The sequence below is a fragment of the Triticum urartu genome, chromosome 4 (genome assembly GCF_003073215.2).
Source record: "Triticum urartu cultivar G1812 chromosome 4, Tu2.1, whole genome shotgun sequence".
Taxonomy (NCBI): Eukaryota; Viridiplantae; Streptophyta; class Magnoliopsida; order Poales; family Poaceae; genus Triticum; species Triticum urartu.
In genome coordinates this window covers 28904449-28929156 of record NC_053025.1, presented here as the reverse complement: position 1 = coordinate 28929156, position 24708 = coordinate 28904449, and the positions used below count along the sequence as shown (strand labels likewise).

Genomic DNA, 24708 nt, shown 5'->3' with positions numbered 1-24708 from the left:
TAAATATCAGAAATTAATAAAATCTTTAGAAAATCATATAAAATAAACCGTAGCTCAGATGAAAAAACTTTGTACATGAAAGTTGCTCAGAACGACGAGACGAATTTGAATACGCAGCCCGTTTATCCGCCACGCATCCCTAGCATAGAGAACACGCAACTTTCCCCCTCTTTTTCATCTGTCCGAAAACGCGAAACACCGGGGATACTTTCCCGGATGTTTCCCCCCTTCACCAGTATCACCTCATACCGCGATAGGGCACCCCTAGCACCGATACTTGTCATGTCATACATCGCTATGCATCTGTTTTCTTAAATATTTATTGTTTCTTCCCCCTCTTCTCTCGCTAGACACCGAGACCGACGCCGCTGCTACCCAGTACGACTACGGTGTTGACGACCCCTCTCTCTTGCCAGAGCAACCAGGCAAGCCCCCCTTTGATCACCAGATATCGCCTACTCTTCTCTATACTGCTTGCATTAGAGTAGTGTAGCATGTTACTGCTTCCCGTTAATCCTATACTGATGCATAGCCTGTCCTTGCTACTACTGTTGTTACCTTTACCTGCAATCCTAATGCTTAGTATAGGATGCTAGTTTATCATCAGTGGCCCTACTTCCTTGTCCGTCTGCCATGCTATACTATTGGGCCGTGATCACTCGGGAGTTGATCACGGGTATATACTATATACTTTATACATGATACATGTGGTGACTAAAGACGGGTCGGCTTGAGAAGCACCCGCGAGTGGAGTTTTGAGGCGGAGCGGCAGGGCAGGTTCCGACCACCTAGGAGAGAGGTGGGCCTGGCCCTGCTCGGCATTCGCGGATACTTAACACGCTTAACGAGATCTGGGTATTTGATCTGAGTCTGGCCATTTGGTCTATACGCACTAACCATCTACGCGGGAGTAGTTATGGGTATCCCGGCGTCGTGGTATCAGCCGAAGCCTTCTTGACGTCAGCGACGGAGCGGCGCGCGCTGGATTGGACTGGAACGCCACTAGGCTAGGTCTTCTTCCGGCCGCCCACGCAACGTGCAGGTGTGCTAAGGGCGATGGGCCCAGACCCCTGGGCGCTTAGGTTTAGGCCGGCGTGCTGACCTCTCTGTTGGTCTAGGTGGGGCTGCGACGTGTTGATCTTCCGAGGCCGGGCATGACCCAGGAAAGTGTGTCTGGCCAAATTGGGATCGAGCGTGTTGGGTTATGTGGTGCACCCCTGCAAGGAAGTTAATCTATTCGAATAGCCGTGATCTTCGGTAACAGGATGACTTGGAGTTGTACCTTGACCTTATGACAACTAGAACCGGATACTTAATAAAACACACCCTTCCAAGTGCCAGATACAACCGGTGATCGCTCTCTCACAGGGCGACGAGGGGAGGATCAGCGGTTAGGGTTATGCTATGCGATGCTACTTGGAGGACTTCAGTCTACTCTCTTCTACATGTTGCAAGACGGAGGCTGCCAGAAGCGTAGTCTTCGAAAGGATTAGTTATCCCCCTCTTATTCTGGCTTTCTGCAGTTCAGTCCACATATGATACCCTTACTCCATTTTATACCCATGCATATGTAGTGTAGCTCCTTGCTTGCGAGTACTTTAGATGAGTACTCACGGTTGCTTTCTCCCCCCTTTTCCCCCTTTCCTTTCATTCTGGTTGTCGCAACCAGATGCTGGAGTCCAGGAGCCAGATGCCACCGTCGACGATGACCCCTACTACGCCGGAGGTGCCTACTACTACGTGCTGCCCGCTGGCGACGACCAGGAGTAGTTAGGAGGATCCCAGGCAGGAGGCCTGCGCCTCTTTCGATCTGTATCCCAGTTTGTGCTAGCCTTCTTAAGGCAAACTTGTTTAACTTATGTGTGTACTCAGATATTGTTGCTTCCGCTGACTCGTCTATGATCGAGCTCTTGTATTCGAGCCCTCGAGGCCCCTGGCTTGTAATATGATGCTTGTATGACTTATTTTATTTGTAGAGTTGTGTTGTGATATCTTCCCATGAGTCCTTGATCTTGATCGTACACATTTGCATGCATGATTAGTGTACGGTCAAATCAGGGGCGTCACAAGTTGGTATCAGAGCCGACTGCCTGTAGGAATCCCCCTTCCAACTCCTTGGCCGAAGTTGAGTCTAGACATTGAAAACTTTTACTAACATTGGCTGTGTGGCTTACGGGCCCACGTCGCCAATTGGGTGGTATTAGGATCTTTTATTCCTTGCCGATACTCTGGGACTCTGATCTCTCTTCTATTCGGGTTAAATGATTTTTCTAAAGTCTAACTCTAGGTTCTCGAAAATACTTCCTCCCGAAGAGCCCCATTCAGGCCAGATGATCGCCTGCTACACCAGAAGATTTCGTAGTTACTCTCTGCTACTCTTTCAAGACTTTGTGCCCGTCGCCTTTGTAAATTCCCTACCACTATTATATCATTAAGGATAACTACATCCACTTGCCCTTTCGAATCCCATTGATCTTGTTATTACAAGATACACCGAAAATTCTCTGTATTGTTCCGAGAATATTTTGTGCCTACTGACTTGCAGTTCCTCGCCACCTGAATACCCCTACGGATAATTCCTCGCTCTTACCGAGTATCCGATCATCCCCAGTCGTTCATGTGTTTCACATAAGTCCTCGAAATACCAATTGAATTTCTGAAAATCCTCAGCAGCCCATTGCTCTTGATTTCCTTGTCTTCCTGCATTATGGTTAATTCCATACTTCTAGTAATCTCCGTTGACATCCTCTGTCACTATCATTTCGAGTCACTTGATTTGATTTGTTGCGAATGCTCAAAAACCACAATCAGATCGTAGAATTCTACCTTCCGGCTCAGATGCCAGTTTAAACATGAGCTGGATCTCGACCAATCAATTGACCATCGATCGTACCCTTAAGGCTATTCAACTTATCCATCCTTAATCAGAACATTGCTTCTGATCCCTTGATTTGAAAATCATAATTCCTTTGCATTTGAGCTCTGGATTAGTCAGTTGTTTCCATAATCCAATGCCTTTGCATTGTTACTTCCTCTGGTTGTGTGCCGATGCTCACGTCAGCTCTGTTATGGACCGGCAGATCCTTTAATGGACTTTATCCGACGGCGTCCTTCATATTCGATAACCTTGTGAGCCTTCCCTCGGATACATAATGCCTTTGGTAAATGGTATCATCTACTTTCTCAACCTTGCTCTACTTTCGAGCTTGTGATATTTACTCTTGAAACTTGTGGTATATGTTTCTAAGAAGCCCATATGGGTTGAACATATGCCTTATCTAAACTGTGTGAACTCGAAAGTTTTCACGAGTCATACACTTCTGGTATTTTGCCAAATAAAATTTCAACACTACAACTTCTTCGAAAGTGAGAAGTGAATGAAAGGTTATGCATTGGAGAAGTGGGAGTCGACCTTGAACTTTGTGTTCATGCCCATGGACACGATGTAGATCTTATCATTAAAGCTTCTCTTAAATTACATTTTTCCCTTGGTATAAGTTCTTATATCTGGGATCCGGCCTTTTGCAATCGTGGTTTCGACCATATGTTCTTCTTTGACCCCATTTCTCGGGCAAGTTTAAGCACTTGCCTTGTGTGGACCAATACACCAGTCCAACCTTTACTTTGATCTACCGTCGAGTATTACACCCTGGTATCTCGGGAATATCATGGGACATCATAACTTCTTATGGGTTCTTCATAAACTATTATCACTTGCCGGATCCAATTGTTCCTAGGTTCTGGGTTGTCGTCAAACGAGAACACCGAATAGTGAATCGAGTCCGCACTCTAATTCAATAACTCTTAAGTAAATGTTGTTGCTTACAAGTTAATAATCATTTAAGTCATTCCTAGCCTGATCGGCTATATCATCATTGTGCTAAATTTTAACTGTGCTACCTGGTCCTTCTTCATGAAGCACAATTCTCGACGATGAGCTAAGCTTACGTCGAATTTCCTCATCATATCATTTCGCCTTGAACCGCAAGCTTAATTTCGAGTTTGTGTCGTAACCATGGTTCCAATAACCTTACGTTTATCATTCGTTTGACTAGATGTCATCACCGATTGATTACATCTTCATGAAACCTCTCGACAAAAGTGTCATGATCATCATCAACATTCTGAGTGTTTCCAGGATATCAATTGAATTCTTGATGATAAATAGCATCCTTTGCCCTCGATGATTTGGGTTATCATCGACAACATTATTGCATTCCCTCCAACACAAAACTTGTTCCTGATTTGTGTTGTACCTTGAGTTCCTTGCTATCCGACTTATGATATGTTCTGCCGCGGAGTATTACCATATTTAATGTCAAGAAGGTTGTGAGGATTGCTCCACCTCTTAAGAATTCTTGCTATAATGATACTTCTCACCATCACCATTCTTTCTTGGTCCTCGTATTGATTCCAACCGGGGTACCCACAAGTGAATGGTGGGGTATGGATTCTGCACTTCTAGCAACCCTATGGCTTTGAAGTTAATGATCGAAATTTCATTCTTAGACTATCGGTTGCTGAACCACCGTTCTAACATTGATCATGCTACATAACCCCATAATTCGGGTGCACCTTTCAACCAATGTTTAATTGTGTATGTTTTCCTCGAGCATACTTCATTATATTATTTGATCTGAAAATGTTATCTCCTTGTTCACATAATCGTGGAAATCCATCTTTTGGAGATATCAATGAATTTTCACTGAGTTCATCAGCTACCTCCTCATCCTCTTCTTGGTTTAATGATGAACTCTTGTTTTGGAACTCGCTTCCATAAGTTCATTTCCCCGAGAATCTTACATGGTCATCTCGTCAAAATTATGTTGGACCTTTTTCTTCTCAGGCATCCTAATGTCTGAGGTATCCTGACACCAATCGGATCTGAACCTCGGTCATATATGATGGTTGGGACATTTTTCAAGAGTCATAACATTGGTCCTTATATGACTCGGTAAGGTGATGTCATGCCTAGCACACCTCACCGGAGTACCTAATGTTTTAGTTTCCTTTTTAGCAAGGATGACCATTCTTCCATGAGGAAATGGAATGACTTTCTTTATAAATTGTTTCTGGTGAATCCTTTGTATATCCAAAGTCCGACCTTTGATGGAAGACCATGTCAATGCTATCTCAAAGCATGTCTGTGGTACTCTCTTCATCAACAAGAACATTTGAAGCCCAATGCTAATTGTTTCTTGCTCAACTATCCAAACAACGCTATATGGATAATGTCATGAAATTTCTCTCCCCTTACCTAGAGGCTTTTCTACTTAATATCCGGGCTTGGATATCATACTTTGCTTGTTCTTGGGAAGGATATACCCCCGAAATATGTGTTTTAACACATTTTCCTTTCCATTGTTCTGTTTAATCTGATAATCATATTTTCCCTTCCATTGTTTGGTTTAACCTTTCTTGTGATCTATATGATCTAAGCAGTAATATTCTCCTGCTTAAGTAAACCCCTCGTTGTACAATTCTGTCAGCAAGACCCTGTTACTATTGTTGATGACATTTCGGTAGCCACCGACGGATGAGAACTTTGCATATTGGTCCACCTCGTGGCAACGAGCAGAAAAATGGTTCTCTTCGTCCCTCGCCCTTGGTATCGACGTTGTTGCCGACATAATCAACAGGCTACCCTATGGCATGTCTTGCTATCATGACCGTGCAAGATGTCAGTCCCCTTCCTACTTTTAACCTCATGGTGGACCCATAACCCAAAGTTCCACAGGATCGAAACCTGACCTCCTGTACACCCTGTTGTCAAAGTTATTCCTCGCGCTTGACTTCTTATGTAATTCACGAGCCACCTGCCAGGAGATCTATTCTGGTTTCAACCGCAATGCTTATTCGTTGCTCTGAACCCTCTTTCCTGCTCTGCTTCAGGCATCTAAAGATTGCTTATCCGCTTGAAGCTTATTACTATACCTTCTTACTTTACTCTCGATATTTTCTTAAGTATCTATTCGAGAGTTACTTTCTACCACATCCCCTGAGTTATCCGCCAGATAGTCAACCTTGTAAGGTCCGTTCTTCCGTAATACCCCCTTATCCTTTCGTAAGTACAATGGAGTTCCCGAAGGAAGACAACTTCATCATGATGCATTGGAATAAAGAATTGAAGACATCAATGAAAGGGATTAACTTCTTCGAGAAGATCCATTAGAACATCGTAACCAGAACTTTCCCCCTTACTCCCCTCTTAAATCTCGGGACGAGATTTCTTGTAGTGGAGGAGAATTGTGACGCCCGGATAATTAAGCGACAGTAAAACTCTGCTAATGAGACCACATCACCTTCGTTACTGTTGCTAATCTTTCGTTAGTACAAAACCGATTCAAAATCAATTCAAAATATGGCAAACAACAAAAGTTTTCAAACGTTAAAACTAAAATGTTTAAAGTGCGACAAATAAATCCTAAGTCATAATGGTGGAGGAACCACATTTTTGTAGAAGGATTAAATGCACTAAAATGGTTCAAATAGTAGCAAAAACAACTATTTAAACGCCTTTGGTATTTTATAAAATACTAAACTATTTTATATCGGGCCATAACTTCTTACAGTAGTGGATTGTTCTAAAACGTTAATTTTAGGGGTTGTAGTCATATTTTGCTAAACTAAAATTAATATGTAACTAAAATAAAACAGAAAAGAAAAATAATGAACGAAAAGTAAAACTAAAGAAAAAAAGACCAACCCCCCCCCCCACGCTGGGCCAACCGGCCGGCCCCAGCCGCCCTCCTCTCTGGCAACAAGGCCACCCCCCCGAACCCTAACCCCCACCCGATCCCCACTCTCCCCCACTCGTCCCCCCCGCGCGTCTCCCTCGCCCCTCCCCGATCTGGATCGGGGGAGACGGCGCCTCGACCCCGCCGCCTCATCCCTGCGCCCCGTCACCGGCCGGCGCCGCCCGTCTCCGCCGGCGCCTCCTCATCGCCTCCCCACACCGCCTCCTCAACCCCCCCCCCCCGACCGGCCTCCTGGCGCCTCTGCTTCCTCCCGGCGCCGCCCCGCCATCGCCGCCTCGACCCCGACCTCGTCGCCCGAAGCCGTCCCGGACGCCGCCGGACTTCGCCGTCGCGCAGCACGTCGTCCCCGTCCTCCTCCTCGTCACCCGCTGCCTAGCCCCTACACCGTACGGTGAGGCCCTCGGCCTCCTCTTCTCCTCTCCGCTGCTCGCTGATGCCTGCGACCACCGCATCGAACGGATCCGGCCGCGCTCACCCTCGCCCGTGGCCGCATCTCGCACCTCGTTCCCGACCGGCCAGTGCGTGTCCATGGTCCCGCGATCGCCTGCTCGCTGCAGCTCGTCGCCCGCCCCTGCTCCTCTGTCCGCCGCGGCCCGCTGCTGCTTCGTCGCGTCCGCCGTTCCCCGCACGGGCCACAGCCCCCTGCTGCCCGGCCCCGCTGCTCGCCGGAGCTGGCCGCCCCTTTCCCCCCTACCTCGCCAGATTCTGGCGCCCCGCCTCGCCCCTGGTGGCCTCGCGTGCGGGTGTCCCTGCGCCCGCACCGCCCGATCGGGCGCACCCGATCCGCTAAGGCCCAGTGGCCCTATGACAACGGGGCCCCACCCCCAGAACGTTTTAAATTAAAAAAAAGAAAAAAATAATAATAAATAATAATAATAAAATAAATTAATTAGTTAATTAATTAAGGAATTAATTAAGTTAATTAATTATAATTAGATTAACCTAATCACTAATTAACCTAATTAACTGTTAGTTAATTAAAACAGAGTATGACGAACGTGGGACCCACGTGTAAGTTGACTTAGTCAACCTGTGACTGCTGATGTCAGCATGACATCATGCTGATGTCATTAATTCATTTTCGAATTAATTTAAAATTAATTAAATAATCAGAAATTAATAAAATCTTTAGAAAATCATATAAAATAAACCGTAGCTCGGATGAAAAACTTTGTACATGAAAGTTGCTCAGAACGACGAGACGAATTTGAATACGCAGCCCGTTTATCCGCCACGCATCCCTAGCATAGCGAACACGCAACTTTCCCCCTCTGTTTCATCTGTGCGAAAACGCGAAACACCGAGGATACTTTCCCAGATGTTTCCCCCCTTCACCGGTATCACCTCATACCGCGATAAGGCACCCCTAGCACCGCTACTTGTCATGTCATGCATCGCTATGCATCTGTTTGCTTAAATATTTATTGTTTCTCCCCCCTCTTCTCTCGCTAGACACCGAGACCGACGCCGCTGCTACCCAGTACGACTACGGAGTTGACGATCCCTCTCTCTTGCCAGAGCAACCAGGCAAGCCCCCCCTTTGATCACCAGATATCGCCTACTCTTCTCTATACTTCTTGCATTAGAGTAGGGTAGCATGTTACTGCTTCCCGTTAATCCTATACTGATGCATAGTCTGTCCTTCCTACTACTATTGTTACCTTTACCTGCAATCCTAATGCTTAGTATAAGATGCTAGTTTATCATCAGTGGCCCTACATCCTTGTCCGTCTGCCATGCTATACTATCGGGCCGTGATCACTCGGGAGTTGATCACGGGTATATACTATATACTTTATACATGATACATGTGGTGACTAAAGACGGGTCGGCTTGAGGAGCACCCGCGAGTGGATCTTTGAGGCGGAGCGACAGGGCAGGTTCCGACCACCTAGGAGAGAGGTGGGCCTGGCCCTGGTCGGCGTTCGCGGATACTTAACACGCTTAACGAGATCTGGGTATTTGATCTGAGTCTGGCCATTTGGTCTATACGCACTAACCATCTACGCGGGAGTAGTTATGGGTATCCCGGCGTCGTGGTATCAGCCGAAGCCTTCTTGACGTCAGCGACGGAGCGGCGCGCGCTGGATTGGACTGGAACGCCACTAGGCTAGGTCTGCTTCCGGCCGCCCACGCAACGTGCAGGTGTGCTAAGGGCGATGGGCCCAGACCCCTGGGCGCTTAGGTTTAGACCGGCGTGCTGACCTCTCTGTTGGTCTAGGTGGGGCTGCGACGTGTTGATCTTCCGAGGCCGGGCATGACCCAGGAAAGTGTGTCCGGCCAAATGGGATCGAGCGTGTTGGGTTATGTGGTGCACCCCTGCAGGGAAGTTAATCTATTCGAATAGCCGTGATCTTCGGTAACAGGATGACTTGGAGTTGTACCTTGACCTTATGACAACTAGAACCGGATACTTAATAAAACACACCCTTCCAAGTGCCAGATACAACCGGTGATCGCTCTCTCACAGGGCGACGAGGGGAGGATCATCGGTTAGGATTATGCTATGCGATGCTACTTGGAGGACTTCAGTCTACTCTCTTCTACATGTTGCAAGACGGAGGCTGCCAGAAGCGTAGTCTTCGAAAGGATTAGTTATCCCCCTCTTATTCTGGCTTTCTGCAGTTCAGTCCACATATGATACCCTTACTCCATTTGATACCCATGCATATGTAGTGTAGCTCCTTGCTTGCGAGTACTTTGGATGAGTACTCACGGTTGCTTTCTCCCCCCTTTTCCCCCTTTCCTTTCATTCTGGTTGTCGCAACCAGATGCTGGAGTCCAGGAGCCAGACGCCACCGTCGACGATGACCCCTACTACACCGGAGGTGCCTACTACTACGTGCTGCCCGCTGGCGACGACCAGGAGTAGTTAGGAGGATCCCAGGCAGGAGGCCTGCGCCTCTTTCGATCTGTATCCCAGTTTGTGCTAGCCTTCTTAAGGCAAACTTGTTTAACTTATGTGTGTACTCAGATATTGTTGCTTCCGGTTTGCGGAGCCGGAGGCAGCGGCGATTGCAGCACGCACACCAGCGCCAGTGGGGTCAGGGAGACGTCGAGGCGGAGGTTTCTTTTTTACCCTATACAACAACTCAGCGATTGGGGCATTGCTGCAATCATTTGCGAGCTTCCTTGGCAGCCGCGTAGTAGCTGCTGCATTGCCCTTCCCATTCCCCTTCTGCATCCCCGAGACCGGCACCTTGCTCTTCATAATGGAGTCCAAGGTCCTCTCTTTCTCCTTCTCCTTCCCATTCGCCTTCCCCTTTTCCTTGTCCATTGTTGCGACGATAGGCGTCTGCACACATCAGCAAACAACAAACAGTCAATCATCAACAACAGTAAACTAATTACATATGGAGTCAATGTAATTTTCCAAGAAAGTAGATTTTTTTTCAAGCTGCTATGCTACATCAAGTAGATCATCAACAGCAGAAAACTAATTACACATGGAATCAATGAAAATTTTGATCTATCCATCCATTCTACCCTACAACTCCATCCATCCATGACCCATCCATCCGGATCTGCTACATCTAGCCCTACAGGTTATAATACATCCATCCATGATCCATCCATCTAGCCCTACATCTACATGATTACATCCATCGATCCATCCATGCATCCATCAATAAATCAGATGCGTCATGCATGCTAGTTTAGACACGGCTAGGGTTTGGGAAGGAACAGCTACATGAGCACATCCATCGATCCATCCATCCATTGATCCATCACACACGTACTAGTTCAGAGAGCTGTGGCTATAGATAGGAAAGGAAGGAGGTACCTGCTCGTGCTCGTCACGTTCGGCGAGAAACCAGGGGAGGCGCGTCCGTCTGCGTCTGCTGTGGTGAGGAGAGGTGGCGCCGCCCATTGCCGTCGAGCCCGTTGCTGTCGGAGTGGTGAGGAAACGGGGCGTCCCTCGTCGCCGCCGATCCAGCTTTGCGGCACAGGGGAGAGAAAGGGGTGAGGGGGAGGCAGAGCAGAGAAAGCGGCGAGGCGGCGCTGTCTCTGCGTCTCTCGTGCCCTAACGAGGGAGTGCGAGGCTGCGAGTGATGGAGATTGACGATGGATTGGGCTGGGCCGCAAACGAGTCACCGAGCTGGACCGGCCGAAACTCGGCTCGGCTCGCACGCGAAACAGGCCTGTTTTCAGAACTGGGCCCGCTCATTTAACCTGTCGAGCCGAGCTGTAATGGGCCGAGCTGTAGCGAGTTTCGGGCCGAGCCGGAAAGCTCGCTCGTACGTCCAGTCCTAATAGCCATCGACGCCCTCGCTGCCATGTTCAATACCGCCAGCCAGAGAGGGGTGTTGGCTCCCATTGGAAGAACGACAATGCCCTACTGCCTATCCATATATATACGCTGATGATGCCGTGCCCTTTCTCAACCCATCCAAAACCGAGCTCCATGCTGCTATCGAGTTGCTCTCCTGCTTCCAACGGGTCTCCGGCCTTCGAGTAAATTGGTCCAAGAGCGCCGCCACGCCCATCAGATGCAGTGATGGTTGATGGAGAGGCCGAGTGTGTGGTCGAGGAATCTGACTGTGACATTAGGAAGTTCCCGGTGACCTACCTTGGCTTGCCTCTGACTGATGGGCGCCTACGACGGGAGGACCTGCAGCCGGCCCTTGACAGTCTGTCCAAAAGATTGAGAGGGTGGAAAGCCAAGCTGATTGCACTGCCGGGAAGAATTGAACTGGTTAGAACCACCCTCTCTGCAATGGCAATTTATCGGATAATGCTGATTGCGCCGCCAAAGTGGTTCATCAAGATGGTGGATAGGCTGCGTAGGGGCTTCCTTTGGGCGGCGGATGAGGTTTCCCCGGCTGGTAAATGCTTAGTAAGATGGAGCAATGTCTGTCGGCCTCGAGAGCTCGGAGGGCTGGGCATCCATGACCTGCAGAGACAGGGAAGCGCCTTACGGGCCCGCTAGTGTTGGCTCACATGGACTGATAGAGACCGGCCTTGGGGTAATCTGATCCTGCCGAGTGACCCCGACGCGGAGGCTGTATTCCATGCCTCGTCAACAATCTGCATCGGCGATGGGAGAACGGCGTCGTTCTGGCGCTCGCATTGGGCTACGGGAAACAGACCGGCCGATCGCTGGCCCAACCTGTACAAGCACTGCAATGGGAAACGGTTATCCTTCAGAGCGGCGATGCTTGACAACCATTGGCTGACGCTCCTCAAGCCCAACCCAACGCCGGCGATTCTACACGAGCTCTGTGATCTCTGGGAGGCTGCTACGAGCATCACCATCAATGACAACGTCGAAGACCGGATTGCCTGGAAGTGGAGAGCGTCCGGTGAATACACGGCGGCTTCTGCATACAAGATGCAATTTAAGGGCAGCATTCAAACCAACCATAAGTCCATAATCTGGAAGGCAAAAGCATCTCCCAGGGCTAAATGCTTCACCTGGCTACTGTTGCAAGGGAGGATTATGACGGCGGATAACTTGGCTAAGCAAAGGATCGAACACGACCCGATCTGCTCTCTATGTCAGGCCGCGCCGGAAACAGCCCACCACATGATTGCGGCCTGCCCGTTCGCCGCGGACGTGTGGGAGAGGACCGCATCCTCGCTAGGCATGTCGTTCACTGCGCTGCCTATGCCCACAGACTGCTCACTGCAGCTGCGATTCAGACGACAAACTGCCGGGCTACCGTGGCCGAGACAGGCTATTTGGAAGGCCTCTTGCCTGCTTGTGTCATGGGGCATCTGGAAGGAGCGGAACGGGAGAGTTTTCAATCACGTCTCCTCCTCCGCCGAGCAGGTTCATGGCCGCATCATCGATGAGGCAAGACCTGGCAACACGCTAGGCTTGCACCGATGTCAGCTTTCTTTGAGCCACCTTGAGTTCGCTAGATCACTTCTGTGTACAGGGCGAACTAATGCCAGCCACGCCAGTTTTGTTTTCCTTGGGCCTCCGGTGTACCATGTACCTTACCTTCTTCTTCATCAATGAAAATCAACGCTCTGCTGTCTTTCCGTCATATATGTTGCACCTCCCCTACAATTTTTTGTCGTATAATGATCTAGAGAAAAACTAACGCCCACATGTATGGCATCTTGCACATCACCCACACGCCTTCTTTATCACTCATTTTATCACATGTGAACATATGACATCAGTAGGAATCTTTTTGATTTTCGGCTTAAAAATATTTTATCTCCTAATTAAAAAATTGAATTAATAATCGGTTTTCACCATTAAATCCGTCTCGATGAGATTTTCAAAACTAGACCCCATGTTGATATGTTTCGATGAATTTTTTTTGCCCAAAAGTTACCACGATGTTTAAACTGTAGTTGCCATAGTGCTTAAACTAAAGTTGCCATGTGGTAATTTTAGTTTGTAGAGCATGGCAATTTCATTATTTTGATGATGGCAACTCCAGTACTTTGACCATGAAAATTATTTTTTGTATGAACCATGGCAATTTTAAGTGCATGTATCATGGCAATTTTAGTTTATGGTTCATGGCAAGTCTAATTTCTTAATTCCCCGTTTTATAAATGTCAAAATTTACTTTTAAATGTAGAAGAAAATAGTTGAAACATATCATGGCAACTTTAGTGTAAATACCATGACAATTCACGTGCAATAGACATGGCAACTTTTAGCCAAAAAATTCATCGAAATATATTGATATGAGATCTAGTTCCGAAGATCTCGTCACGAGTGATTTAATGGTGAAAATGGATCTTTAATTGGATTTTTCATTTAAAGGATAAAATATTTTGAAAACTTAAAATCCAAAAAGATTCCCACATGCATGCATGCGGTAACATGACGCAGTATGTTTGTTATAGGGCGTGTGGGCGGGTTTCGCTCCCACCACACGTGTGGGCGTTAGCGTTGTCCATGATCTATAGACCAGGGCCACCAGGGGACAATTTTGTTTACACATCCGTCCATAATTGCAGTACAAGGTATTGAGAGCTACTCCCTCTGTCTCTAAATATAAGCCTTTTTAGATATTTGAATACGAACTACATACGGATATATATAGATTCACTCATTTTGCTTCGTATGTTGTCCATATTGAAATCTTTAATAGGGCTTATATTTAGGAATGGAGGGAGTAGATATTGCTAGACTAATATGGGAGGAAGGTCGTCACGAAAATCATATGAGGTAGTAGGAGTTGGCCGCGAGGAGGCAAAGGGAAACGAGTTTTCATCGAAAACAACGTGGCGAGAATTATTATGTAGTGTGTGGTGGATTCATGTAATGGTATCCATTGTGGTGAGGAGAGTAACCAAGAAAAATACAAGCACTGGAACGAGGGGACAGTTTGTGTGGCATGGTGGACGCAGTGTTAGGATAGCAAAGGCTACCGAAAACGCAAATAAATGAATAGGATGGATGGGTGATGTATAGTGCTAAGTATGGGAAGAATAGACCATGCTTGGGCCTTTCCATTACGTCTTAATTGTATAGACAAGTATGTGCAATCCTGTCTAATCTTAACCATAAAAGGGAGATCACAAATATATTTGATGGTCCTCGGTTTAGGGGATTAGGAGTATATCACAATCCGGTGATATATTAGTCTGACAGATATGAATAAAGACAATCTAGGATGGATATTAGGTAATGATTCATGTTCAGTACATATATTATCTTACAGCCACCTTCTTTACTTGTTCAGGCCTGCAGCTGATGCTCTTACCAGAGTGTTGATAACTGGTTTAGATTGAATGATTCATGTTGCACTTCATATTGAATTAATGTTCATCCAACTCATCCAAAAGACCAAACTATGGGAGAGGGTTGGACACCATACTGCAACACTCTCCCGCACGTCTATGCTCCTCTGAAGTCTATGACGTGGGCCGCAAAACTAAACTGATAGATTGAGGCCCTCCTACTCACGTCTAGACTATTTTAATCTTTATACATAGGATCGATGAAGGATGCATAATCATTTTTTAATCTTGCATTGTAGTGTCTTGAACTCAAGATTTTTTGCATCGGATACCATATATAATTCATGCACCAGTCAACTCAATCAAAAGTACAAACGTGGGAGAGGGACGTACATTATACTCCAACACTCCACTACATGTCTCAATCATCCTTTGTTTTCTTGTGCGTTGGTTCCGGCTTTCATGCCGATTGGCAATAAAACTGAAATAGTTTGAACCTGTATATAAACAATTCTCATGTGTAGTTGTCCATCTGCTTGTTATGCTAGCTGGCACAACTGCTTCTCTGTATATTGACTCTGATAGAGGTACAATATATGTAGTTGTACAATAGTGAAGTGTGTTTTTGAGAGAGAGAGATACCTAACTAAATGGATGGATGGAGAAAGAGAGATACATAACTAAATGGATAGTTGGAGAGTGACAAACAATAGGTGCCTCACTCATCCCTAGAGTCCGCTCACGCCCCCCTCACAGTCTTGGGCCCCTCAAGCGTGTAGCGGAACGGCGGCCGCATCAACGTTGCGGGGAGGTGGCAATGTCACGCCCCTATCGCGTCCTAAGCACGTATAGGGCAAGGGGGGGAGACTCCCCACATGAATATTTATCATCTAGACAAATCATGAATTTAGACCATACGTAATTTACGTTATCAAATTGAAGAGAAGAGAAAAGAAAACAACAAGATGCACCACTATACACATAGGAAGTGTGCAGTGGAAATGAAATTGGCCGGCCGCAGTGTATTTGTTATCCAATGTTATTGACATAAATTTTGTCACAACACATGACGAAGCTACGGCCAATTCAGAGGTAGCCTAGAATTAATTTAATAATCAAAACACATATATAAAAGAGAAATCGACATAAGATGTAAAAAAATCAAAGTTACGTGCAAGTCCATATGTAGTTCACTTCAAAATTACTGATTGATGATTGATGACATGTTCTATTTCTTCTGAAATTAGAATGCTATATTATGATAGAAAAGGAAGAAAAAAAACTGTAATAGCATTTTTTTCAGGGTCATCATTTCATAAGGCATAATCTAAACTTTAAAATAATTAAAGATATTGCCGCTGCAGTGGTGCGGGCCGCTGTGCTAGTTATTATAAAAAAAGGCATAAGACTCTAAAAACCAAACAATTGCTTGTTAGTAGGAGGATTAAATTAAACAGACCATCAGAAAAATGCAGATGAGTACTTGTGGTTGTTGACGAGATCGCTCTTCGAGTGCCCTCGCCGAGGGTGACATTGCTCTTGCATCTGCCGAGGGTGGCCTTGCAGTTAGCCTGATGAGTTCATCTGCATGAGCCTGGGCGCATTACTCTTATTCTACGCTCCAACTTCACGCGCTAATCAGGCAGCCATTCGAACCAACTTCACGCGAATGTTACGATTCTAGCCAGCAGTCCAGCACAACCAACGCACGCCATACAAACCTCCCCTAGTGTAAACACACAAATTAAGCAATATGTAGTAATACAATAATTTTATAGTAAAATTTGAGCAATACATAGAAAGATCAATTTATTCTTGTAAAAGGACCTAATAAAGTTTTATCAGTCTGTACACCCTTTTACGATACGACATGCCAATTTCATCTTCTTCCTAATCATTGATGATTTTACAAAGAGTAGGCAGTACCAGTACTAGCATGCATCTGGTAAGGATGTACTAGGAAATTTACTAGTAGAATTAGGGGCTGCGGGGATTCATGCATGCATCCGGTAATTGTAGAATTAGGGGCTGCGGGGATTCATGCATGCGCGGCGAAGGATTGGTGCATGCAGTGGTAACCATTTTAATTATGTTAGTGCGTGACGGAATACTAGTGCAGGTTGTCCGTAATGATGTTAACTCTGTTACTGTGTTTCCACTGTATTTTACTAGAAGGTATTAAGGAGAATAGCTAGTACCGGAATGGATGGGGATGTGTAGTGCAGTAACGAATTTAATTTTGTTACTATGGTTTGCAAGGGAATTTACCAGGAGAGGTTTGGTGAATAGATAGTACGACGCGACGCGGAGGTTTGATGCATGCAGCCGGTAATGAATTTAATACCATCACTTTATTTTGCAAGGGAGTTTACCAGGAGTTGAATAATGATTAGTTTGTTCGGCCAGGTGGTGCGTTTAAGTCCTGCCGGAGTGTAGAATTAGCCATTATGCGCTCAGGCTCACAACTATAAAGGTGGATTTTGAAAAAGGTTATGATAAGGTCAAATGGCCCTTTCTCCAACAGGCTATGCGTATGAAGGGGTTTGCCGAATCCTGGCGGAGACATGTTGACTCTTTTATCCAAAAAGATAGCATGGGGATCAAAGTGAATGATGACACTGGTAATTATTTCCAGACCTATAAAGGCTTAAGACAAGGGGATTTAATATCCCCGGTCTTGTTCAACATTGTGGTAGACATGTTGGCAGTCCTGATAGGTAGGGCCAAGGATAATGGCCAGGTAGGTGGTCTCATCGCTCATCTAGTTGATGGGGGCATATCCATTTTACAATACACGGAAAACACTATCATGTTCATGAAACATGACCTTGCAAAGGCTAGAAATATGAAACTGGTCCTTTGCCTCTTCGAACAATTGTCAGGTCTAAAAATTGATTTTCACAAGAGTGAACTGTTCTGCTTTGGGTGAGCTAAAGAGGAACAAGATGCCCATAGACAATTGTTCATTTCTGAAGTAGGCTCTTTGCCATTTCATTACCTAGGGATTCCAATTCACCATCGAATACTTTACAACAAAGAATTAAAATGTCTTGAGGATCGATTCAAAAAAAAAACTAAGCTGCTGGAAGGGCAACCTTATGTCTTATGGAGGTAGGCTCGTGTTAATAAATTTGTTGTTACAAGTATGTCTATGTTCCTTCTATCTTTCTTTGAAGTGCCTCTAGGGGTACTTAAAAGGTTAGATTTCTATCGATTTCATTTCTTCTGGCGAAGTGATGAGGTTAAGACAGAGTATAGATTAACCAGGTGGGATACCATTTGCAGTCCCAAAGACCAAGGAGGTCTAGGGATTGAGAATTTGGAAATTAAAAATAAATGCCTACTTAGCAAATGGCTTTATAGGTTGCTTACCAAGTTTGAGGGTATGTGGGCACAGATCCTTCGTAACAAATACCTCCAGACTAAATCCCTAGCCCAGGTAACCGTAAGACCTAATGACTCGCTGTTCTGGAAGGGGCTAATGAGAAAGAAAGACACCTTCTTTCGTAGAGTAAAAATTATTGTTGGAGACGGCAGAACTACCAGATTTCGGGAGGATACCTGGCTACGAGATCTGCCCCTAGCACTTCAGTATCCTATGTTATATAATATTATACAATGTAAGGAGGCTTACATTTCTATAGTATTAAAGTCGTCTCCATTGAATATTCCATTCAGGAGATCCCTTATGGGGGAACGCTGGACTTCCTGGTTACATTTGGTATGAAGGCTGATGGATGTTCAACTTTTGGACCAGCCAGACGCGTTTCAATGGAATTTAACTAAGAACGGTATATTTATATTGAAATCTATGTACCTGGATTTACTTAATTTTGTCCCAATCCCGAGAACAATGCATATATGGAAAATTAAAGTTCCGCTGAGAATCAAGATTTTCATGTGGTTTGTCCATAAGGAGGTGATTCTTACGACGGATAATTTTCTGAGGTGAAGATGGGTTGGTAGTCCTCGATGTTGTTTTTGTGATCAAGATCAAACAATTCAACATCTCTTCATTGACTGCTCCCTAGCCAAGCTCCTCTGGCGCATGATTCATATAGCATTTAACATTAACCCTTCAATTAGCATTGACATGTTGTTTGGGACATGGCTAACTGGGGTAGAGCCTATTATCACGAGACGTATCTGGATAGGAATATGCGCATTACTCTGGGATATATGGAACTGCATAAATGATATGATTTTTAATAGAAAGAACTTTATTAATTTTTTGCAGGTTATCTTCAGAGTTACTGCTTGGATCCGTACGTGGTCGTTACTCACTCATACAGACTGCAGGGAGTTGTTGGTTACTGGGTGCAATCAGCGAGAGACGGTAGCACGGGATATATATACAACCGGTTTGGATGGCCGTCCACTAATGGGATAGGTATTTAGCCATCTAGTCATATGTTTCGCTGGTCGTGGCTTTAAGTTATTTTCAGATTTTCATTTTCGAGTCTTGCTCCTGCTGTGAGCTATACTGGATTTTAGACCTTGTGTCACTTTATTTCGTTTAAATAAAATGGCTGTATATATGCATCTTTTTGATGCACAGGGCGGGGATGTCCACCTTTTCAAAAAAATATCCATTGACACAACTACTCACATGTTACAAATTATTCTCAAATCTAGAAAACTGCACATGTTGAGTGTAACCACTGACAACACATGCATAATATACTGACTACCTTAATTCTGGCAACTGATTTACAAAGTTTTGATAATACTTCAATAACCCGCGTCTATACAGGGTATACATAAGGGCAATATAGCACGGTATTTTGATGACCAAAAGAAACGACCAAACATGCCTACCCAAAAATTCAGCCTTCCATATTGCACTTCACATCTGAGCAGCACTCCCTCCGTTTCTTTTTACTCCGCATGCATATAAGATTTGGTCAAAGTCAAACTACACAAAATTTGACCAAATTTATATAAAAAAATGAACATCTACAATATTAAAACTATATAGCATGAAAATACATTTTGTGGTGCATTTGATAATATTGATTTCATATTGTCAATGTTTATATTTTTTAATATAAAGTTACTCAAACTTTACAAAGCTTGACTTTGACCAAACCTTATATGCAGACTAAATAGAAACGGAGGGAGTAATATAAATAAAGTATGTTCTCTCAGATAGATCAGAAGCTCTATCTGTAGATATATATGAACCCAAATGAATTTTTGACATAACGCACTTTGGGTTATGTTGTAACTAATAATGAGGTATATTAAAATTGATAACGAGGTACAATATATTCATCTGTATATATATTAGAGGGAGCTGAATAGCTCATACATCTTCGAGTATATAATTACTCTATCTCTCTTTCTGTCACACACACACACATACACACACACACACACACACACACACACACACACACACACACACACACACCTTGTTGTATAAAATCAATGCGCTTAAAGATAAAGAGAGTCTTGTGTTATATTTCACGCTTCTTCAGCTTCACTATGAGCCCATTTTTCATCTGTAGTGTACAAGACAACTTCGGCTCGATACTCTGTCCTTTCACCACCTCCAAGTCAAAGTTCCATACCACCGTGGCAACGATGGTTCTCATTTGGATAACAGCGATTTCCTTCCCAGGGCAAATCCTCGGACCCGAGTTGAAAGACAAGAATTTGTGAGATGGTTCATACCTCAGCTTGTTGCTACCCTCCAAGAGCCACCTATGCGGGTTGTAGTCGTGACAGTCCTTGCCCCATATGTCCTCCATCCTCCCCATGGAGTGGAGTGAAATAAGGATGGTTTCGCCGGCATGCACCTCATGACCACTCGGCATGATATTATCGGCAACCATTGTCTTGCGCTCGAAAGGGGCCGGTGGGTACAATCTGAGAGTCTCATACAAGACAGCTCTCAAATAGACAATGGATTTTGTCTCCTCTGGGTCAAAGATTACCATGTCGCCCGTACCCGTGTCTATTTTGTGTAATGCAATGGGTGAGAGTTCACTGCGGATGATTGACGCAATCTTAGGATTCTGGGCGAGCTTGTAGAAGGTCCATATCAAGGTCACGCCAATTGTGTCCTTCCCAGCGAGCATAAAGGCGAGGAGCATCGCATGGAGCAATTCAACATCGGCATAGTCTGGATCGTTGATGTAGGCAGATAGAATATCTGCACTTTCTTGCTCCTCTTCATTACCAATACAGCCTCTGTTAATCTTCTTCTTGATCATATCTGTGACGAACCCTCGTAGCACCGTGTGCGCCGCATCGAGCTTTCTCTCTGGGCCGATGTTTAGCCACCTCATAGCCTTCCAGCAAGAGGCCGGCAGGATGTGCCGGAAAAGGGCTACCTCCATTACCATGTCCATCGCAATGGCAACGTCCATGGGAGGCATGTCCAAGGATAAGAGGCTAGTGTCCACACCAAAGAGTGATGTGGCAGCCAGGTCAAACATAAACCTCGAAACCACTTCTTGCATGTCAAATGGAGTGCCGGTGCTCGCCATTTGGGTGAACAATGGGAGGAGGCCATTCTCCATCTTGTCGTGGCAGCAAGCTACCATACTGGCAACCAACCGTGGGTTGCCGAGCACGCTATGAAATTTCACGCGCTGCCGATGATACGGCTCACCATCAATGGTGAAGAAGCTTCCAGCCATGATGTCGAAGATGGCTGCGAACTCCACACCCTTTGGGAAGTTTGTGTGGTTCGTCGTGAAGATGTGCCGGATGTTCACAGGGTCGCAAGTGAGGAACATGTGCGCTTGGGGAAGATGTATCCTGAAGTTGTGGCCTGATTCGGCGAGGCTCGCAGCACAATAGTCACACAAGTTATGGAGGTTGGCAATGAATGCCGGCAACATGTGCACTATTGGCCAGTCGATTGGGAGCACCGATCGATTCTTTGATCTACTACTAGACCTGAAGTACAAGCATAGGGAAACAAGAAGCACGAGTACGGTGGGGATGAGCAGCTCTTGCGAGAACGAAATCGACATTGTTATGAGTAGTGTGAGATATGCAACTACTTAGATGTATGCTGCAATAGGCATGGCGCTGGCCTATTTATATACTAGCAGCGATGTGCACAGGTTTCCACATTGTATGGGGGCATTAAATTTTTTAATTTTTTTTTTGGCGAAATACCGGAGGGGGGGGGGGGGGGGGGGGGGGGGGCATTAATTCGCACAATTATACAATGGGTTTGATGTCCCGAGCTCCTTTGGAGCCCTTTTTTTTAATCTGAAACTTGATTGTGTACACCTTCAAAAAATTCTAGAAAAAGTGTACGTACACATAGAAATGTGTAGTTTGTGTATGAATTTTGAAATATTTTTTAATACGTGATATACAGAAAGAAGGGAGATACTTGTTTAAAAACACGTCTTCCTTTGTTGTTTTTGGGCCATGGTTTTGCCGGGGGTTTTATTAGTAGTAACTAGTAATGCAGCAATTCCAAAACTGATAATAGTTAGGCCGAAATTTGATAAATAGGAAGGACGCTATGGACAGCCGCGTCCATTCTGAACGTCATTACGAATGATGTCCACGGCTGCACACTATTATAAACAGTATCCATTGTGTGGTTCGGTCAGGTGCTCTTTTATTTTTTATGTTTTTGCAAGAAAACTTCTAATCTATCATCTTCAATCATGGCAATACAACGGACACAAAAAATAATAAAAATTATATTCAGGTCCATCGACCACTTAACGTCAACTACAAGTACTGAAGTGAGCCGAAGGCGCGCCGCTGTCATCGCCCCTCCCTCGTCGGAGGCGGGCAAAACTTGTTGTAGTAGACAATCGGGAAGTCATCGTGTTGAGGCCCCATAGGACCAGCGCAGCTGAACAACAACCGCCACCGCTAAAGAGTGGTATAGATCGGAAGGATTCATCCTGAAGAAACACAAACGTAGACGAACTACGACCAAATCTGAATAAATCCACGAAGGATAGATCTGCCGGAGACACACCACCACACGCCAACCGACGATGGTAGACACACCGCCGGAACGGTGGCTAGACGGAGAAGACCTTACTCCATCTTCAGGTAGCCGTCGCCGTCTCGTCTTCCTGAACAGGACAGAAACCCTAACAAAACTTGAAAAACATCTAAAACGGAGCCCTCCCACCGGCAAGGCCCGGGATCCATCGTGCTGCCATGCCCTAAGGCCACCGGAGATGAGGCGGATCAGCGGCGGCGCCGGCGGGAGGCAAAGGAACCCTATGATTTTCTTGGGGAGGAGGCAAAGGTGGGAGTACGCAAGGTGGGATCAACTTATCAAGTGCTCTTATTTAACTGAGAGTATTTTCTCTAATGATTTTTTTTGACAAAGGAAATATATAATATCACCAAACTACGACAAAGGGAATAAATTACATCTAGCCTCTGCAACAACAAAATGTCCTAAAGACATTACGGATGCACATAACCCATAAACAAAAAGAAAAGGAAGAAAAACCAAAAGATCCCGTTGGAGTGACCAATTCATAGTAACTGTAGCACGAACCACCACCAAGACAATACACCAAAGTTCAAATTCTTCAAAAGCGACGCCTTAAAATATCAAATTCAGGTGCGGCAAGGCGTCTGGGTGTGGCCCTCTTTAAATAGCGGATTCCGGTGAAGCAATGTGTATGGGTGCGTCAATGTGCGGCGCAGAAGTCGGTTTCTCGACCGGCGAGCCTGCTTCATGGTAGCATACGGACTGACATGGCATTGAACGGCATGGTAGATATTTGTTCCGTCCCATATAGTAATGCGTCGCCGGCATTAAACAGGCGTGGACACCAGTGATGCCACACGGGCGGCACCCTCGGCCAGCACGCCGCTTCAATGGAGAAAGGAGGATGGTGTATTGCTAAAGCTGCATTTTCAGTGGGCTAGATGTGGCGGAGTCTACCTTTGGCCGTGCAGAGGTGGCCAAGGGTAGAAGTTGAATGCCGGAGGTAGCCAGTTAGGATCTGGTCAAATCAAACGGTTGGCGAAGTTTATAAAAGCGTTCAACCTGGACGTTGTTGGTACTGGCGTCCAGTCTTGGACGTTGTTATTCTTAGCATCCTTCCTACTTTTCAAATTTCTCACTAATGTTTATTATTTTCGGAATTTTTTGAATGGTTGTCTTTTTGCGTAGGCTTCAAATCATCGTATTATTTGACGAAACTTTACTCTCTCAATTTTTCATGATGAAACTTTACACCCCTCAAATAAAATAGTTTTCTCGATAATGCACATAAGCATGCATATCATTGTACTAAGAAGACGCGGAACCACGCTTGACGGAACCACGCTTTTCGGCCATTACAATGATAATCGCGATGATTAGCTGCCACACCCACCACGCATAACAACCACAAGTACTACAAAACATGCTACAGCTAGACCAATCATGCCAATGACAATGGGGTAAGTAATAGAGCAACCATGCCGAGTCACAACCAATGCCGGAGAGCTACACAACATGATCAAGACTCGAGGACAACCCAGACCAACGTACCCACCCATTGTACCAAGAGGAAGTCGGCAAGTATATGGCAGGGCCTTGGAGGACCTAGAGAAGGCGTCGTCAAAAGAGCGCCGACGATGGTGTACATTGAACCCTAGATGCCCACTCCCAGAGTAGTAGCCAACACGTACTCAAGCGGCACCATCGAGACTTCTCGACCAAGCAAGATGACGCCTCAAGAAGGGAACAACATCATGATGCCGCCGTCGTCTGGTCCGGATGCCGGAGCAAGGGTTTCCTCCAAGCAGAAGGAAGGGAGTCATCCGGGCCAAAACAACACCTTCAAGGAGGGGACACGCACTCGGGCGTTGCCATTGTCAAGCTCGGCCATCACGAAGGACGGATTTCTCTCAACCCAAGATCTTCGAACCCAAAGCCACGGGAGCTGCTCAAGCAGGTTAAGCACCACACCAGGAGGAGTTGCATCTTGTAGCTCCATCTGCCAAATCTGCCACCACCAAGTCAGACAGGAACAGGGCAACTAAGGCACTTCCTTGTCTTGCTAGACCAGTGCATAGATCAGAGTGGTGAAGACATGTACCTAGGGTAGGGACACGGACCTGACCGAAGAGTCCTACTCTAGGACACCCCTGGGAGAAATCACATTTCAATCGACTTGAAGGCATCTCACTCGACAGGTTCAAGACACTCGACCAAGAAGCTATCACTCGACCATGAAGCCAACCACTCGACCGCCGGGAGATCTATAGTCACTCCGCAGGCAAACGGTCAGCTGTTAAGTAGTCTTTATGGTCATTATAGCTCTTTATTAGGGGCGTTACCAGTAACGCCCGGCCTTAA

The 24708-nt window shown here is 45.7% G+C and overlaps 1 protein-coding gene across 1 annotated transcript; it reads right to left on the bottom strand.

Moving 5' to 3' along the window:
- Positions 1-19650: 19650 nt before the first annotated feature.
- On the bottom strand, positions 19651-21415 carry LOC125553465 (noroxomaritidine synthase 2-like). Its single transcript, XM_048717245.1, has one exon. It carries the CDS (start codon positions 21395-21397, stop codon positions 19871-19873), a length of 1527 nt encoding a protein of 508 aa, XP_048573202.1. The 5' UTR covers positions 21398-21415; the 3' UTR covers positions 19651-19870.
- Between the last annotated feature and the right edge of the window lie 3293 nt (positions 21416-24708).

What these genes read in the sequence shown, in the direction of transcription:
- LOC125553465 (XM_048717245.1), bottom strand. Translation starts at nt 21,397, where the DNA reads ATGTCGATTTCGTTCTCGCAAGAGCTGCTCATCCCCACCGTACTCGTG.